The following is a 14,914-nucleotide window of genomic DNA, read 5'->3' on the forward strand; positions in this document are numbered from 1 at the left end:
GGTAAAGGGGCTTCTAATACTGAGGTGATTCAGGACCGTGGCTCACTAGATGATTCCTACAGCAGCTATGGTAATGTTGGGTTTGAAAGGGACTACGTTGGCCCTCAGGGTAGTGTTGATGGCGGCCTGTATGGGGGCTATGATTCATCTGAGGCTACTGAGATTGAGCAGGACACTGGTGCCCCAGCTGGTAGCTATGTTGAGTCATACAGTGAGGAAGGCCCTGAGACCAGTGTGTCCTCTCCCAGCTGGGCTGATTCCACTAGCATTAATTTAGGAAATACAGGGTCAGTCTCTTCTGGTTTTCCCTCCTCTGCCAAGGTTGGTCTTAGCTCTATCTACCAAGGTAGCATCAACAGCTCTCCTTCCAAAGTGTATGAACCCAGCAGTCAAGCCAGCTTTGCCACCTACCAGGGTGAAGGGGCTTCTAATTCTGAGGTGATTCAGGACAGTGGCTCACCAGATGGTGCCTACAGCAGCTATGATAATGTTGGCACTCAGGATGGTGCCTCACAGGGTAGTATTGATGGGGGCTATGGTTCATCTGAGGCCACTGAGTTTGAGCAGGACATGGTTTCCCCAGCTAGTAGCGATGTCGCGTCATACCCCAGTGAGGAAAGCCAGGAAGTCTTCAGTGACGTGTCAGATCTACAGCCAGTCTACTCCTATAGCTCTCGGTCAAGATACCAGCGAGGAAGAACTGCGTTCTCTCAAACCCGCTACACTCCTTGGAAGGACCTGCTTACTTCACCATCCAACCCAGCTGTTTTGGAACCTGTTGATGACTCGTCTAAAGGTGGAGTCTAAGGCCCAAAAGGTAAAGTCTATTGTCAACATTCTTGATGCTTGGAAAATGTTTAATGCTTGACATGCATATTAATTACTGTCTTTCTTCCAGGTCCCTCGTGCTCTGGATATGGGTAGAATAATGAAATCCATCTGAAGAACCAATTGTGTAAACTATTCTTTGCACTTTTGCTTGTTGTACAATGAATAAATCTATCGTTTTTCATATTGGCTTGTTGTACAATGGCTTTAGTACAAAAGGAAGGATTATTGATCCAAGTCAAATGGTTCTTTGGGATGAAGGCTAAGACATAGCTCTGAGGGTAGTGAGTATGATTCCCATTATCAGGATGTAGGTGTGTAAGGGGCAGGTGGCCATAGAGCTTTAGCTGGTAGCTATGGTCAATGATTATGTCAACTGTCGCATTTCGCCTTGTCACCATCATGAGAATGGAACTTTCATTATTCCTTTGCTACAGAATGGCTTGCAGAGTTTTAATTCCTGTCACGCCATTGATGTAAGTAAATGCTGCAACAGGAAGTTGAACTTGGTTATTTAGAAAATATTACGGTAACACTTTATAATGACACTCACCTTTATAAGGTATTTGTAGATAATGAACTAATCATGAACAAATCATTTATAACTATTTGTATAACTTAACTTATCATAAAATGTTTATGTGTAGTAACATTTTTGTAGATGCTTTGAAAAATGGATATGAGAAAACGACTAGTACCTCCCATTTGTTCATGTTCAACAAATTATTTGTTAAGACATTCATAAATTTGCAGATGCTATTGTGTGCCCTAATCTAAAGGGAAGCCTATTCATCATTAACGTCTAATGCAGTTAATTATTTGTTTACTTTTTCATCACCTGTTACAAATGTTGTAGACAGCTTTCGGATACACCCTTCTTTGTGACGTCAAACGGTGACAATTAGGACTATAGATAAAGGACCCAGGAGTACCCTGGCCAGGTATTGACAAGAGTATGTAGAGGAAGTATCACAGCATCGTGTCTTGCCATCTGTTGAATGGAAGCACGTAACATTAGCAGAGCCAAGTTATTCGTGCTGCCCCACGCTTTTAAGGTATGAGCAGGCTAAACATCTTTTTTGTTGGTAAATCTATTCCATAATTTCCGACAACTCTTATATGTTGTGTAGACGTACTTGCTGTGGTGGGCGCTAACTTTACATTTTAATGTGTTTGTTCCTAATGTGTGCTCACTCAGTATAATTATATAAGGGTAGTAATTATTTGTATTTTCGGGCTGTATCGGCGTCTATACAGCCTGAAAATACAAATAATTATTACCCTTGTGTCATCATCACATACCACATACACAATGTATTTTATGTTAATAAAATTGCATTTATTTATAATCCTAATTCTGTCGCTGTTGTCACAAAGAAGGGTGTATCCGAAAGCTGTAACAGGTGATGAAAAAGTAAACTAATGAACTATTAGACATTTGTTAATGATGAATAGGCTTCACTTCAGATTAGGGCACACAATAGCATCTGCAAATGATTTATAGATGTTTTATGAATGTCTTAACAAATCATTTGTTAAACATGAAAAGACAAGTCTGGTAATTGCTTTGTGTGTATTCATAAAAGTCCACAAATAAACAAACTTATTAGACATTTGTTAATTATGAATATGCTTCACTTTAGATTAGGGCACACAATAGCATCTGCAAATGATTTATAGATGTTTTATGAATGTCTTAACAAATCATTTGTTGAACATGAACAAATAAATGGAGGTACAGTATAGTCGTTTTTTCATATCCAGTTTTCAAAGCATCTACAAATGTGTTACTACACATTAAACAACATTTAATGATGAACAAATCAAGTACAAACAATGTTGATGAGTTATAAATGTAGAACTAATTTGTAAATGTTATACAAATATAGTTATAAATGATTTAATAATAATTTACGAATGTATATAAATGATTTGTTCATGATTAGTTCATTATCTACAAATACTGTACCTTATAAAGGTCTTATAACTGAGTGTTATAAAGTGTTACCAATATTACTATTGCGGCTTTGACTCCAGTTATTTTAGGTGTTCAGGAAGGAGAATATGGTGTGTTTCACCTATTGGGTATGAAGGGTACACTTGTTTAACAAGTTCTAAACTCTTGCAGGAGCCTACCTAGAAACTGTCAAATGTAAAAGAAAACAAAAAAAACAAGAAAAAAAACATGTTGCTTTTCCAGTTCTGAGGTAATTTCAATATTTAATAAATTGTCACACTGCTACAGCCTACAGTACTATATATGGGTACCCAGGGAAATTACAATTTAACTGCAGGAACCTCTTAAAAGCCAAGGGGCAGAATTTCCCCCTTGTCACAAAGGCCTGCATAGCCTTACCTGGTCACACCCCACCACAATCCTATCATGACTTCTGTAATCTAGTTTGATATGAAACTGCTATCTTTACTCAGAAAATTCAGCTACACTATATCCTGTGAAAGATGGCAAACAATTGTACCCTTTTAGGTAATGTTACACTGGGTAGAAAAGTAAATTTTTATCGAGCAAAGTTTTTGGTGGGAAAAAATGGCTGTCCAAACCTGTTTTCTCAAGTCACATTTGTGGTTAAAGCTGGCAGGGTAGCAAGACACTGACCAGCAGATGCATTGCCTGCTACCAACTCCAAACATTCTCATTTTCGGATTGACAAAAGCTTCAACATTAACCCTTTCACTATCGCACTACCAAATGGTTAACCCTTTCACTGCGACAACACAGAAGGTTAACCCTTTCACTAAAGAATGCCTCTAAAACCCTGCTCACTGGTAAATCATCTAAAACACTGCTCACTGGTAAAGCCTCTAAAACACTGCTCTCTGGTAAAGCCTCTCAAACCCTGCTCACTGGTAAAGCCTCTAAAACACTGCTCACTGGTAAAGCCTCAAACACTGCTCACTGGTAAAGCCTCTAAAACCCTGCTCTCTGGTAAAGCCTCAAACACTGCTCACTGGTAAAGCCTCTAAAACCCTGCTCTCTGGTAAAGCCTCTAAAACACTGCTCTCTGGTAAAGCCTCTAAAACACTTCTCTCTGGTAAAGCCTCAAACACTGCTCACTGGTAAAGCCTCTAAAACCCTGCTCTCTGGTAAAGCCTCTAAAACACTGCTCTCTGGTAAAGCCTCTAAAACCCTGCTCTCTGGTAAAGCCTCTAAAACACTGCTCTCTGGTAAAGCCTCTAAAACACTTCTCTCTGGTAAAGCCTCTAAAACCCTGCTCACTGGTAAAGCCTCTAAAACACTTCTCTCTGGTAAAGCCTCTAAAACACTGCTCACTGGTAATGCCTCTAAAACACTGCTCTCTGGTAACGCCTCTAAAACACTGCTCTCTGGTAACGCCTCTAAAACACTGCTCTCTAGTAAAGCCTCAAACCCTGCTCACTGGTAAAGCCTCTAAAACCCTGCTCTCTGGTAAAGCCCCTAAAACACTGCTCTCTGGTAAAGCCTCTAAAACACTGCTCACTGGTAAAGCCTCTAAAACCCTGCTCTCTGGTAAAGCCCCTAAAACACTGCTCTCTGGTAATTAAGCATTACATCACACGCAGGAGTGGTTTGTGACCAATAAACCATGCCTAGGGGTGGTTGTTAGGCCCGAGGCGCAGCCGAGGGTCGTTAGACCCCCCTAGGCATGGTTTATTGGTCACAAATCACGACTGCACGTGGTGTAAAGCTTTTATACAACTGCCAGATTCATCCAACCTTATTTCTATACAATAAACACACATTAATCGAAGATTTATTGAAAAAACCATCCGCCAGAAAAAGTAGTTCCCACAACTCCATGTGGAAGCAGCTTGAAGTGCATCCAACCAAACTAACACATCCAACTGTGTATTATTGGAATGATTGAGAGAAGTTGCCTCATGTGGAAGCAGCTTGAAGTGCATCCAACCAACTAACACATCCAACTGTGTATTATTGGAATGATTGATTGAAAATTTATTAAAACGTTTTCTTTGCCCTATAGGAAAAAAACGTTTTCTTCGCCCTATTTTTTTATTTATTTCTTTTAGCCTAAACTTAACCAGTTGGAAACCAGGGGTACAGTAATAAAATTAGCAATCAACCAATCAATCAATTCAATAGACCATGCTCACTTAAAACAGCGCTGCTTCTCTCTCAGTCTGACTCCCCTGCTGTTGCAGACAGGAGTGTGTGTGTGTGTGTGTGCGTGTGTGTGTGTGTGTGTGTGTGTGTCACAGTGTGTGTGTGCGTGTGTGTATGTGTGTGTGTGTGTGTGTGTGTGTGTGTGTGTGTGTGTGTGTATGTGTGTGTGTGTGTTTGTGGGTACGCCAGAATCGGACAGTGTGAGAGAGAACGCTGCAAGAAAGTAGGAAGGAAGAAATTTAAATCAATCAATTAATCTATCAATCAATCCGCGATTTTTCTTTTGTTCTAGATTGAGTCAAGACCCATCAATTACATCATCCAACATTGTTTAAAATACTAACACGTTCCCCTTGACAGAATCGCTTTATATTTAGTCGTTATGACGCTATCAACATATCCATTTGTTAAAGATTATTGTCCGCCATCTTGTTTTTTCCGACGGAGTGATCCGGCGGAGTGATGTGATTCGGTGGTGGGCGGGTCCTGGGACCAGGAGCGTGGATTATGAAGGATACATACGTGTAAATGGACTGTTTCAGCCAATCAGAATAGAGAAATTTGCATGCCGTTGTATAAAGCCTCTAAAACACTGCTCACTGGTAAAGCCTCTAAAACCCTGCTCTCTGGTAAAGCCTCTAAAACACTGCTCTCTGGTAAAGCCTCTAAAACACTGCTCTCTGGTAAAGCCTCTAAAACACTGCTCTCTAGTAAAGCCTCTAAAACCCTGCTCTCTGGTAAAGCCTCTAAAACACTGCTCTCTGGTAACGCCTCTAAAACACTGCTCTCTGGTAAAGCCTCTAAAACCCTGCTCACTGGTAAAGCCTCTAAAACACTGCTCTCTGGTAAAGCCTCTAAAACCCTGCTCACTGGTAAAGCCTCTAAAATACTGCTCACTGGTAAAGCCTCGAACCCTGCTCTCTGGTAAAGCCTCTAAAACCCTGCTCACTGGTAAAGCCTCAAACCCTGCTCACTGGTAAAGCCTCTAAAACACTGCTCTCTGGTAAAGCCTCTAAAACACTGCTCTCTGGTAAAGCCTCAAACCCTGCTCACTGGTAACGCCTCTAAAACACTGCTCACTGGTAAAGCCTCTAAAACCCTGCTCACTGGTAAAGCCTCAAACCCTGCTCACTGGTAAAGCCTCTAAAACACTGCTCTCTGGTAAAGCCTCTAAAACCCTGCTCACTGGTAAAGCCTCAAACCCTGCTCACTGGTAAAGCCTCTAAAACACTGCTCTCTGGTAAAGCCTCTAAAACACTGCTCTCTGGTAAAGCCTCTAAAACACTGCTCACTGGTAAAGCCTCTAAAACACTGCTCACTGGTAAAGCCTCTAAAACCCTGCTCACTGGTAAAGCCTCTAAAACACTGCTCACTGGTAAAGCCTCTAAAACACTGCTCTCTGGTAAAGCCTCTAAAACACTGCTCACTGGTAAAGCCTCTAAAACACTGCTCTCTGGTAAAGCCTCAAACCCTGCTCACTGGTAAAGCCGCTAAAACACTGCTCTCTGGTAAAGCCTCTAAAACACTGCTCACTGGTAAAGCCGCTAAAACACTGCTCTCTGGTAAAGCCTCTAAAACACCGCTCTCTGGTAAAGCCTCTAAAACACTGCTCACTGGTAAAGCCTCTAAAACACTGCTCTCTGGTAAAGCCTCTAAAACATTGCTCACTGGTAAAGCCTCTAAAACACCGCTCTCTAGTAAAGCCTCTAAAACACTGCTCTCTTGTAAAGCCTCAAACCCTGCTCTCTGGTAAAGCCTCTAAAACCCTGCTCACTGGTAAAGCCTCTAAAACCCTGCTCACTGGTAAAGCCTCTAAAACACTGCTCACTGGTAAAGCCTCTAAAACACTGCTCTCTGGTAAAGCCTCTAAAACACTGCTCTCTGGTAAAGCCTCAAACCCTGCTCACTGGTAAAGCCTCTAAAACACTGCTCTCTGGTAAAGCCTCTAAAACACTGCTCACTGGTAAAGCCTCTAAAACACTGCTCTCTAAAGCCTCTAAAACACTGCTCTCTAGTAAAGCCTCTAAAACCCTGCTCACTGGTAAAGCCTCAAACACTGCTCACTGGTAAAGCCTCTAAAACCCTGCTCACTGGTAAAGCCTCAAACACTGCTCTCTGGTAAAGCCTCTAAAACCCTGCTCACTGGTAAAGCCTCAAACACTGCTCACTGGTAAAGCCTCTAAAACCCTGCTCACTGGTAAAGCCTCAAACACTGCTCACTGGTAAAGCCTCTAAAACACTGCTCACTGGTAAAGCCTCAAACACTGCTCTCTGGTAAAGCCTCTAAAACACTGCTCACTGGTAAAGCCTCAAACACTGCTCTCTGGTAAAGCCTCTAAAACACTGCTCACTGGTAAAGCCTCTAAAACACTGCTCACTGGTAAAGCCTCAAACACTGCTCTCTGGTAAAGCCTCTAAAACACTGCTCACTGGTAAAGCCTCAAACACTGCTCACTGGTAAAGCCTCAAACACTGCTCTCTGGTAAAGGCAAGACAAACTTGATTTCACTTCAAAGGCCCAATCCGTGATCCAAATCCGAGTCCCAAGTATGAAAAACTGGAACAAATATTGTGACTTAATATATATATTATATATACAGGACTAACACTAGATAACAGCTAAATATGGCATTAAATACAATTGTATTTACTGTATTTTGGTTGCAAAAGGTTTGTTTATGTTGGTGATGTTTGTAAACATTTTCTAGCTGATTTCTATTATCTTGTGTTCTGTGACTGGTCCTTTTCAGTAATGTTGGCAATTATTGCTATTGTGTTTTCCGTACACTGAAAGATACAGATTCTGAAACTTCACCTCTCTAAATCCTTTTTATTTTTATTTAGTATAATGAAATTAACAAACAGCAGTTATCACACACATCAAAGTGGACTATTTGGACATACTGTAAGCTAGTATTTTACTAACGTCTACTCCCTAAAGTTTATTTTAGTATGTTGAATTCCATGAAATTGGTTTATGGCCTGAACCAATTTTCTTAATAAACCATGGAATTCAACATACAAAAATAATCTACTGATCAACAGATCTACATTACATAGTGAAGTATTCAGACATAAGCATGCATTTTTTGTGTGTTACAGATGGTGTGATCGTGGTTTGGACCAATCCACAGCCATCACCCTCTCACCACAGACCCTATGATGTGGAGGCCTTACTCTAACATGTCTCACATGTGATTGCAGCAAAAAAGCACACGCACTCACATCAAACTATTTAGACGATAAGCTATACATATATTTCCATCTGGCCTTTTTCAGTCCAGTCTTTTCCCCATTCCAGCTGATGTATCCGCTTGGCAGTACAACACCACTAATTACAGAGATTCCAGTCTGAGCCTTGAATTTCCCTTCTCTTTTCTAAGAATTTTTGGGAATCAACTCTTGATGTGTCTACTGCCCATCTGTCTGTCTTTTATAGAACCTTCCTAGATCCTTTATAGCTCTCCTTATTGCACCAATTCATCTCAATTTTAGCCTCGGTTCTGAGCCCTTGTATGTCTGGCGAGCCAAATCTTGTTGACCTCATTCTGGGTTCACTGGCCTTCTGTGTGGCACATGCTGCTTTCAGGTATGTGATTGCAACCTCTATACTATGTGCTTGTGTAATAGATGCATAGGGGGTACTTAGTAATTATATTAATAAACTATGGCTGAGAATGTGCCATGTAGTCCAGTAACCTATAATCTACCCATATACCACTGTATGATAGCCATGTACAATACTACTGTGTGGTGTGGGGGTGGCTGGTTTGAGCAGCCTCGCCCGGCCTATGGGTCAAGCTAATCACACCTGGGAGCATGTGTGGCTGTGCACCTGTTGCACATTGAAGTAATCATGTGCACAGGTTAAATCGGCCATCCTCACACACACTGAGGAGAGCCTTTGTCATGACAACATCACATCTGCTCCTGGTTTGTTACATGTCACCACTCTCTTCAATAAAGCTTGTATTCACCATCATCTCTTCCTATGTCTCTGTGTCGGAGAGCCCTGTAAAAAGCCACTTGTGTGGCAGGGTCGACTGTTTTTGTTACAGCCTCCCACCCCCCCTTCCCACAAAAGGCCTTTGCTTTTTGGACAGGCTGCTTTTGTATATAAGAATTTGTTCTTAATTGCTTGCCTGGATAAATAAAGGTTAAGTAAAAAACATTAAATAAAAAAAAAAAAAAAAAAAAAAAAATACATTCCTGCCTATATATACTGTGTGTGTGTATATATATATATATATATATATATATATATATATATATATATATATATATATCAGGACTGGTTTTTGCTTTTTTTATTGCACAACGCACGCATGCATAGCACCTGAGGAAGCAGAAGCGAAACGCATTGTGCAATAAAAGAAAAGCAAAAACCAGTCCTGAGGAGTGTGCGGTCCCTTCTTTTGAAGGTATTCTTCTTTTAGCTTTATATATCTCTCTTGCGCTGACCTGCACCTCCAGTCGGGGTCCAACTAGATGTGCACGAGTCTTATTTAGTTTAATATTAGGGCTGTCAGTTTATCGCGTTAATTAGATTAATTAATTACACAGCAAATTATCGCGTTATGAAAATTAACTAAAAATTAATTACAAAAAAAAGTTTTTTTTTTTTTTTTTTTTTTAATAATATTTTTTTTGTATCTCATTCATTCCATAAGAATGTAGAATACACATTTACAGATTTTTTTTTAATATGATCCATTTGCATGTTCTTGGTATCTGATTCTAGGGACATCTATGAATCTCAGGGAATGTATTCCCAGTGTCAGAAATACTGTGGGCTAGATCCACAAAGAATGGATTGCACAGTGCAAGTTGCACCCTTACTTACAATTTATTATGAATTGAAAATGGGGGACCCTGATGTAAACAAGACGAAAGTCTTTCTCTGATCTGCATCCCCTTAACAATTGTGTGTATTGAGCCGTACTGTATTGTACCCATTCTGCAATCTGTTAATAACATTTTCATTCAATCACTCAATCTGTGCTGTGATTGATTGAATGAAAATTTTATTTTGAGTAAATTGTAATGAACCAAATGAGAATATCAATATTTTTTTTGTTATCTTTGACTGTGAATAACACCATGCTCAAATTGACCAGACCTGAAAAATCTAAGCAAATTAATAGATGGAAGATGATTAAACAGAAGGTTTTGTAGATACACTACTGAATTCTGCCATCCGGACACATGCAATTTGAAATATGATTATAGAATATAGAATATCAGGCATAAAATGGTTATGCGATTAAAATGCGATTAATTAGATTAATTAATTACAAATCCTGTAATTAATTAGATTAATTTTTTTAATCGCCTGACAGCACTATTTAATATATATATATATTAGTGCTGTCAGGCGATACATTTATACATAATTAATTACAGGATTTGTAATTAATTAATCTAATTAATCACATTTTAATCGCATAACCATTTTATGCCTGATATTCTATATCTATAATCATATTTCAAATTGCATGTGTCCGGATGGCAGAATTCAGTACTGTATCTACAAAACCTTCTGTTTAATCATCTTCCATCTATTAATTTGCTTAGATTTTTCAGGTCTGGTCAATTTGAGCAGTGTTATTCACAGTCAAAGATAAAAAAAAATGTATTGATATTCTCATTTGGTTCATTACAATTTACTCAAGCCTAGTAACAGACACAGTATTTCTGACACTGGGAATACATTCCCTGAGATCCATAGATGTCCCTAGAATCAGATACCAAGAACATGCAAATGGAGTCACCATATAAAAAAAAAAGTCTGTAAATGCGTATTCTATGTTCTTATGAATTTTTTTTTTGTAATTAATTTTAGTAAATTTTCATAACGCGATAATTTGCTGTGTAATTAATTAATCTAATTAACGCGATAAACTGACAGCCCTAATATATATATATACATATATATATTCCTGCTTGTATACACACTGTATATACTATATCTGTATATATACTGTTATTAGTGTACATAATAATACTGTACAGTGTACATACATCAGATTAGCATATTACTCAGTAGCTTCATTATATACTGGGGGGCGACAGTGGCTCAGGTGGTAGAGCGGCCATCTGGTAGTCGGAAGGTTCCCGGTTCGATTCCCACTCCTCCCGGGCAGCGTGTCGAAGTGTCCTTGAGCAAGACACTTAACCTACGTGCTCCGGATGCGCATGTTGGTACCTTGCATGGTGCAACTCATGTGAATGGGTGCATGTTGGTACCTTGCATGGTGCAACTCATGTGAATGGGTGCATGTTGGTACCTTGCATGGTGCAACTCATGTGAATGGGTGCATGTTGGTACCTTGCATGGTGCAACTCATGTGAATGGGTGAATGTGAGGAACAAAACTTGTAAAGCGCTTTCGATAAAAACGCTATATAAATGCACCATTTACCACTTACCATTATATACTGTATATACCATTAATCACTTGATACATTTAATGCACTTTACCGTTACCTTGCACTCTGATCAGATGCCAACTTATTTTTGTTGTACTGTACTTGTGCTGTATGAGGACAATAAATTAGAATCTAATCGAATCATCTGAGGTAACTTCATGTATTTCCCACTGTACAACAGGCCCAGTCCACCCTTGCCGGTGCACTCATGTCAGTTTCTCTGCGGTCTGTCAGTTGTGGACTTGTGGTTCTGACCATCATCGTCGGACGGGCAAACGAACTCCACCAGCAGCGTGCCAGCGGAACGTGGCCAGTGATCTGTGGTCGGCCCTCCAGTCCGCAGACAGACATAAACAACATAAACAACACAATGTATGATACACTGGGGCTGAGTCGTGCCTGCACACAAACATCCTGCATGGTTTCTCGTTGGCAGTCATACATAAAGATAAATTAAGAGACTCAGACATTCTTGACCGGGAGTCGTTCTCATCACACAGGAGAAAGAAGCCACTTGAAATCCCCATCATGCCTTTTTTTATTCAGTGTAATTCATCAGTCAATATTCTACATCTGCTAGAGCTCTGTTTTGGCTTCTGCTCCTGCTTGCTTCACGTCCTGAAAGAAGAAGAATACAGTAGAATGAGAAATACAGCTGATAAAGTAGGGCCAGTGAATGCGCCAAACATCTATTAGCTGTTAGGGCTTACAACCCAAAAAATGTAATAAAATTTGCCGTTGAATGTACTGGTTATCTTGAAAATATAATAGATATATTGTAAAAAAAAACAAAAAAGTAGGTAAACTCATTATGCCACTAGGGGGCCCCAGGGCAAGAAAGTGCTCTGGGCCCCCCTTGTTCCCCAGGCAACAGACATAACTAATGGGGTCCGTCAGCTCTGTTGTACTCATTGCTAGTGTCTTTTTGTGAAGGATATCTGACAACATTGGGGCCCCTGTCATTTAAACAGTATGCTGGGGCCCCTTTCAATTAAAATCATGCATGCATGGGCACATATTCCAATTTAAATCTGTGAAATTATGCAATTAATATACAAGAATCCTGGGGCTCTCTGGTGGTCTGGGCCCCCTGATGGCCAGGACCCACAGGCACATTTTGCCTGGTATGCCCAGTCAGTAATCCAGGCATGGGTAAACTATGAACTCGAATAACAGGTAATGCCAATATACAAAATATCTTCATTTCAGAGAAATATTACTTATATTTAATTTCCTCAAAAATACAAAATGTTCATGTAAATATACAGCATCTGACTGAAACGAACCTGTGCCCCAAGTTAACCTGGTCAAGTCACATGGAAAAACCAGAATGTTTAGGCTGAACATTTTCTCACCTTTAGATCCCCTCGTAGGAGGGACTCGCAGAATTCCCGCACGCGCTCAGTAGAGATCTCCCCATTGGGCAGGAGCCACTTCATGTCGGATTCAGCGTCATAGATGCCGATCCGGGGAAGGTCACGTGACTTGAGGCCAAAGTATCCCAGTGAACGGGAGTTGGACTCCAGCGCCCCATTGATCAGCACAAACAGAAACTGAGTAGAAAGTCAACATTGGGTTCAGGCAGTTAACATTAGGTTCAGAAAGTCAACATTAGGTTCAGAAAGTCAACATTAGGTTAAAACAGTGAACATTGGGTTCAGACAGTGAACATTCGGTTCAGACAGTCAACATTAGGTTCAGAGTGTCTGTGAAATGTTTATTTACGTTGGTAATATAAAAGTCAAAGAGATGGAATGTGACCGCTCTCTAAGAGCACCTACGGGTGGCTGCAATTAGAAACTGGCCCTGGTAAATGTCAAAATCCCCCTCCCACCCACCCACCCACCCAACCCCCTCCAATGTACAGTTTCTTCCCCTTTGGATGTATATTTTTTTATGATCTCTTTTTCTTACACAGTACTGTATATTTGTATGTCTTGTATCATGTCATAAATGTCTTGATGAATTGAAAATGGAGGACCCTGTAAACAAGACGAAAGTATTTTTCTGGTCTGCATCCTCTTAGCAGTTGTTTGTATTGAGCCGTACTGTAGTCCTTTTCGGGACTGTAAATCACGCCAACATCGTTGGACGAGCTATGCTCTCCGTGAATCAGCAGTCCCTTCTACGATGATGTAAAAATCCCACAATTAAGTCTGTTGTGCTGTTCGGCAACAAAACGCTCCTCGTACAAGTGTCGCACAGAACTTTCAAAGGTACTCACAGTTGCACGAGGGTTTCGGACAGACAGACGCTAGGGTTTGAAAGCTTGGCGTTGCTAATAAACATTTTAAATAATTTTGATAAAAAAATATTTCTACTTTTTCTCCTCCCTTTTTCTGTATTTTTCTCCCATCCCAATTTAGTCGTTATGCCAATTCCCCCCTCCCCTTCCTGGTCGCTGCGCGCATTTGCCGCCCACTTGCCGGTCTAGAGAGCCCTGAAGTCTATCACATGCTTCCTCCGACACATGTGGAGACAGCCAGCAGCCTCTTTTCAACTGACAGCGAGGACTCTCACTGGGGAGGTGTAACGCGTGGGAGAATCACACTACCCTCCCCAGTTCCCTCCCTCGCTGTGCAGGCGCCCTGACCGACCTGTAGGAGTCACTGTTTACAACGACCAGGACCCACCCCACCGGCTTTCCCACCCACTGACACTGCCAATTGTGTCAGTATGGACGACCGACCAAGCCGGAGGTACCGCTGGCAGTTGGATTCGATCCCACTGTCTCTGCAGTGGTAGACAGGCGCTTAGTCCGCTGCGCTACCCGGCCGCCCTACATTTTAATAAAGTTTGTTCATAAAAAAAAGATTATAAGAGAAATTTAGATCAATCAAGATTTCTTTTTTCCAATGGTCAACTGTTCTGGAATGTACTTAAAAGTACTGCGTTTTACTTTTACCTCGAAAGTGCTTGAGTTTACTAAAGGTCCTTTGCGCTATATATATATATAATTCCTAAAATTGCTGCACTTTGTTAAAAATGTCATTGATCTGTTGGTCTCTGTAGTAGCTAATACAGAATTTTGCTGCTTAAACGTATGTATAATATATATTCATTGATTCACTCGTATACCAATTAATTTGAATTGAAAAATGTTGCTTTTCGCATCAAATATTGATATGCGATTAAAATGTGATTAATTTCGATTAATTAACTATAAAGTCTCGAATTAATTAGATTAAAATGTTTAATCGAGTCCCACCACTAATTTTAACGTACAGTGAGAGTTGAGCTCGGACAGTTGAATGTACGCACCTTGCCTGTGAACTCTGGGGACAGGGCCGCTAGTCGATCTTTAAGCTCAGAATAGTCTTTACTCCCCCTGTTGACAAAGAGCAGGAGATGTGACTTCACCTCCGAATGGAACAGGCCCGCTGCTGTCTGAATGTTGAGACAGGAGGATACAGAAAGAATAAATTATTGAGGGGTGAGAGAGAGAGAGAGAGAGTAATGTGTTACATGATGAGTGTCACTGTACAGTATACATCACAGTGAGTGTGACAGTGATTTATACTGTAGCTGAAAGGTGCAC

The 14,914-nt window shown here is 40.5% G+C and overlaps 1 protein-coding gene across 1 annotated transcript in view; it reads right to left on the reverse strand.

The window, feature by feature from the left end:
- Positions 1–11,952: 11,952 nt before the first annotated feature.
- Positions 11,953–14,914, reverse strand: part of erp27 (endoplasmic reticulum protein 27) — a gene marked incomplete at both ends in the record, with an annotated part of 5,700 nt that continues 2,738 nt past the window's right edge. The window contains 3 exons of the mRNA XM_084318263.1: positions 11,953–11,994; positions 12,732–12,929; positions 14,638–14,763. Of these exons, the coding sequence (XP_084174389.1) occupies positions 11,953–11,994; positions 12,732–12,929; positions 14,638–14,763 (366 nt within the window). The remainder of the gene's footprint in view (positions 11,995–12,731; positions 12,930–14,637; positions 14,764–14,914) is intronic.

The sequence above is a fragment of the Notolepis coatsorum genome (genome assembly GCF_963971535.1).
Source record: "Notolepis coatsorum genome assembly, chromosome: 7".
Taxonomy (NCBI): Eukaryota; Metazoa; Chordata; class Actinopteri; order Aulopiformes; family Paralepididae; genus Notolepis; species Notolepis coatsorum.